At 45.7% G+C, this 3,327-nt stretch overlaps 1 protein-coding gene across 1 annotated transcript; it reads left to right on the forward strand.

Annotated features, from left to right (window-relative positions):
- The first annotated feature begins 242 nt into the window (after positions 1 to 242).
- Positions 243 to 1,526, forward strand: LOC148270417 (uncharacterized). The gene has a single exon (XM_088219692.1). The coding sequence runs from the start codon at positions 243 to 245 to the stop codon at positions 1,524 to 1,526; it is 1,284 nt and encodes a 427-aa protein (XP_088075818.1).
- Positions 1,527 to 3,327: the final 1,801 nt, after the last annotated feature.

Consider the following 3,327-nt stretch of genomic DNA (forward strand, 5'->3'; position numbering starts at 1 on the left):
GAGGTGACGAAGAAGGGAAGGGGCCGACCTCGTCGTGAGCCCACCCTAGGGGCCCTACGACGAGCCCCAGGATTCCACCATGTACCACTCGCTGCATTTCAAGGGCCACCCCCGTGTCACACTTTCCCCCTCCCGTACAGCTGAGACACGCTGCTGGTCCATCGGCAACCCATGCAGAGCAGTCCGGCGTACAGCAGGAGGACTTTAACCAACTATGCAGAGTAGTTGAGAGCCTAGTCACCATGATTAGAGATAGAGAGTTGCAGTCAGAGGCAACATCGGTGCCACAACAAGGGGTTCCCATAAGGGTAGTGGATACGAGCAATATTGAGAAATACCAAAGGCTGAACCCTCCTGCCTTCAATGGGGGTTCTGATCCACTGGTGGCGGAGGATTGGATAAAGGAGACAGAAAAATTATTCGAAGTGATGACTGTGACTACAGAACAGAGGGTACAGCTGGCTACATTCATGTTAAGAGGGTCCGCTGAACACTGGTGGAAATTAAAAAGAGGGGCTTTGGTCCCACCAATCACCTGGGAAGTGTTCCTAGAAGCTTTCAATGCAGAGTATTTCCCAGATTTTCTGAGACAGCGAAAGGAATCGGAGTTTACTGAACTTAGACAAGTGAGGTTGTCTATGGTGGAGTACGCCGAGAAATATATAGATTTGGGTCGGTTTGCGCCCGAAGTCATGATGAATGAAACCAAGAAGGCCCGAAGGTTTGAGAAGGGGTTACGGTTAGAATTGTATCACCAAGTGGCTATGTTTGCATTGCCTACATATCAGATGGTATTGGAGAAGGCACAGTTGATAGAGGCACTGTATAAGGAACAGATTGATAATAATAAAAGACCCTCCAGTTATAGACGACCCCCACCATCTTCTGGTCAAACAGAGAAGAGGCAGAGAGTGGTTCAAGAGGCAGTCCCGAGTCATCAGATGGCCCCGAGCAGCATGATGTGCCCACGGTGTGGTAAAAACCATGGAGGTCGGCCATGTATGAGTGGTCAAAGCTGCTATCGGTGTGGGAGCACACAACACTTCATACGAGATTGCCCCCTGCTGAGAGAGTCTGGTCAACCGTTGGTTCAAGGGCGGGTGTTTGCCATGATTGTTCCGGAGGCGGCCGCTACTTCAGGAGTAACACAAGGTATACTTTATATTTCGAATATTCCTACTAGAGTACTAATTGACACTGGTGCCATACATTCATTTGTATCGCCTAGGTTCGCATCTAGACTAAGGATAGAACCTCGGGGGTTGGACTGGGCATTGGTAATATCTACGCCAACTAATGGTGCTTTATGTACTGATGTAATGTTTGACTCTTATAGGGTAGAGATAGAGGGGAGGAAGTTAAAGGTAGACTTAATTTTGCTAGACATACAAGATTTTGATGTAATACTGGGAATGGATTGGCTTGCGGCTCACCACACCCATGTAGACTGTTTTCGCAAGAGGGTAGTGTTTAAATTGCCAAACGAAGAATCTGTTTCTGTATGGGGAAAATCAATGAATAAATGAGTGTTACGTTGAAAAATATATTAGTATGAATATATGCACGAATTACCGTTTATCTATGTCCTTGACAGGGAATGAGGGTAGGAGACTTGCACTCCAGGAGATACTAGTGGTCAGGGATTTTTCGGACGTATTTCTGAACGACCTGCCGGGGCTGCCACCCAATAGAGAGGTCGATTTCACAATAGAACTTCAGCCCGGCACCCAGCCCATTTCCAAGGTTCCCTACAAGATGGCGAAGTCAGAACTAATGGAGTTAAATACACAGTTACAAGAGTTGCTGGATAAAAAATTTATTCGGCCTAGTGTGTCACCGTGGGGGCCCCCTGGTATTGTTTGTTAAGAAAAATGATGAGACTATGAGAATGTGTATTGATTATAGAGAACTGAACCAAGTGACAATAAAGAATAAGTATCCATTACCTAGGATCGACGATTTATTTGATCAGTTACAAGGGGCACAATTATTTTCAAAAATAGATCTACGTTCAGGGTATCATCAGCTATGGGTAAGAGCCGAAGACATTGCTAAGACGGCGTTCCGTAGCAGGTATGGACATTATGAGTTCCTGGTGATGCCTTTTGGGTTAACGAATGCGCTGCGGTGTTTATGGATCTGATGAATCGGGTGTTCCGACCCCTACTGGATCGCTATGTCATTGTCTTTATAGATGACATATTGATCTATTCGAAGGATTCGGGGGAGCATGCAGAACATCTAACAACTGTGCTAGGGATGCTCCGGAAAGCCAAATTGTATGCCAAGTTTAGTAAATGTGAGTTCTGGTTGGATCATATAGCATTTTTGGGCCACATTGTGTCGAGAGATGGGATATCGGTGGACCCAGCCAAGATAGAAGCAGTGGTGAAGTGGGAAAGGCCTAAGACTGTGACAAAGATCAGAAGTTTCTTGGGGTTGGCGGGGTACTACCGTCGGTTTGTGCGAGGGTTCTCGAGTATTGCGACACCTCTTACCAAGTTAACAAAAAAGAATGTAAAGTTTGAGTGGGATGAGAAGTGTGAGAGCAGTTTTCAAAAGTTGAAACGCAGATTGACTACTACCCCAATGTTGGCCATTCCGTCGGGGGAAGGTGATTTTGCAGTGTATAGTGACGCATCTCATGTGGGGTTGGGGTGTGTATTAATGCAACGGGGGAAGGTTATAGCATATGGGTCTCGATAGCTAAGGACACACGAACGGAATTATCCAACACATGATTTAGAGTTGGCTGCGGTAATCTATGCGCTAAAGTTGTGGCGACACTATTTATATGGGGAAACCTTTGAAATTAATACAGATCATAAAAGTCTACAGTATTTGTTCACACAGCGGGAATTGAATATGCGACAAAGGAGATGGATGGATCTATTGAAAGATTTCGACTGTAGGATCCGGTATCACCCTGCACGGGGAAATGTGGTGGCAGATGCTCTCAGTCGTAAGAGTACAGGGGTACTAGCCCATTTGATGGTGTCTGAGTGGGGTTTGCGGAAAGCCATGCAACACCTGTGTATTCAAGATGGAAACAATGGAAGGTATGTGGCTAGTTTGAGGGCACAACCGACCTTGGTGTAGAAAATAAGAGAAGGACAATTGGTGGACACCGAGATACAAAGGATTCGAAAGGTGATAGAACAGGGGACAATAGGAAATTTTGGTGTGAGAGATGATGGAATACTTAGGTTTCAAACCAGAATGTGCATTCCCAAGGATCGGGCAATACGAGAAGTACTCAGTGAAACACATGATACCAAGTTTGCTATACACCCGAGAAGTACTAAGATGTATAAAAACCTACAGAAA

Source organism: Carica papaya, chromosome 1 (genome assembly GCF_054855325.1).
Source record: "Carica papaya isolate Zhongbai chromosome 1, ASM5485532v1, whole genome shotgun sequence".
NCBI classification, from domain to species: Eukaryota; Viridiplantae; Streptophyta; class Magnoliopsida; order Brassicales; family Caricaceae; genus Carica; species Carica papaya.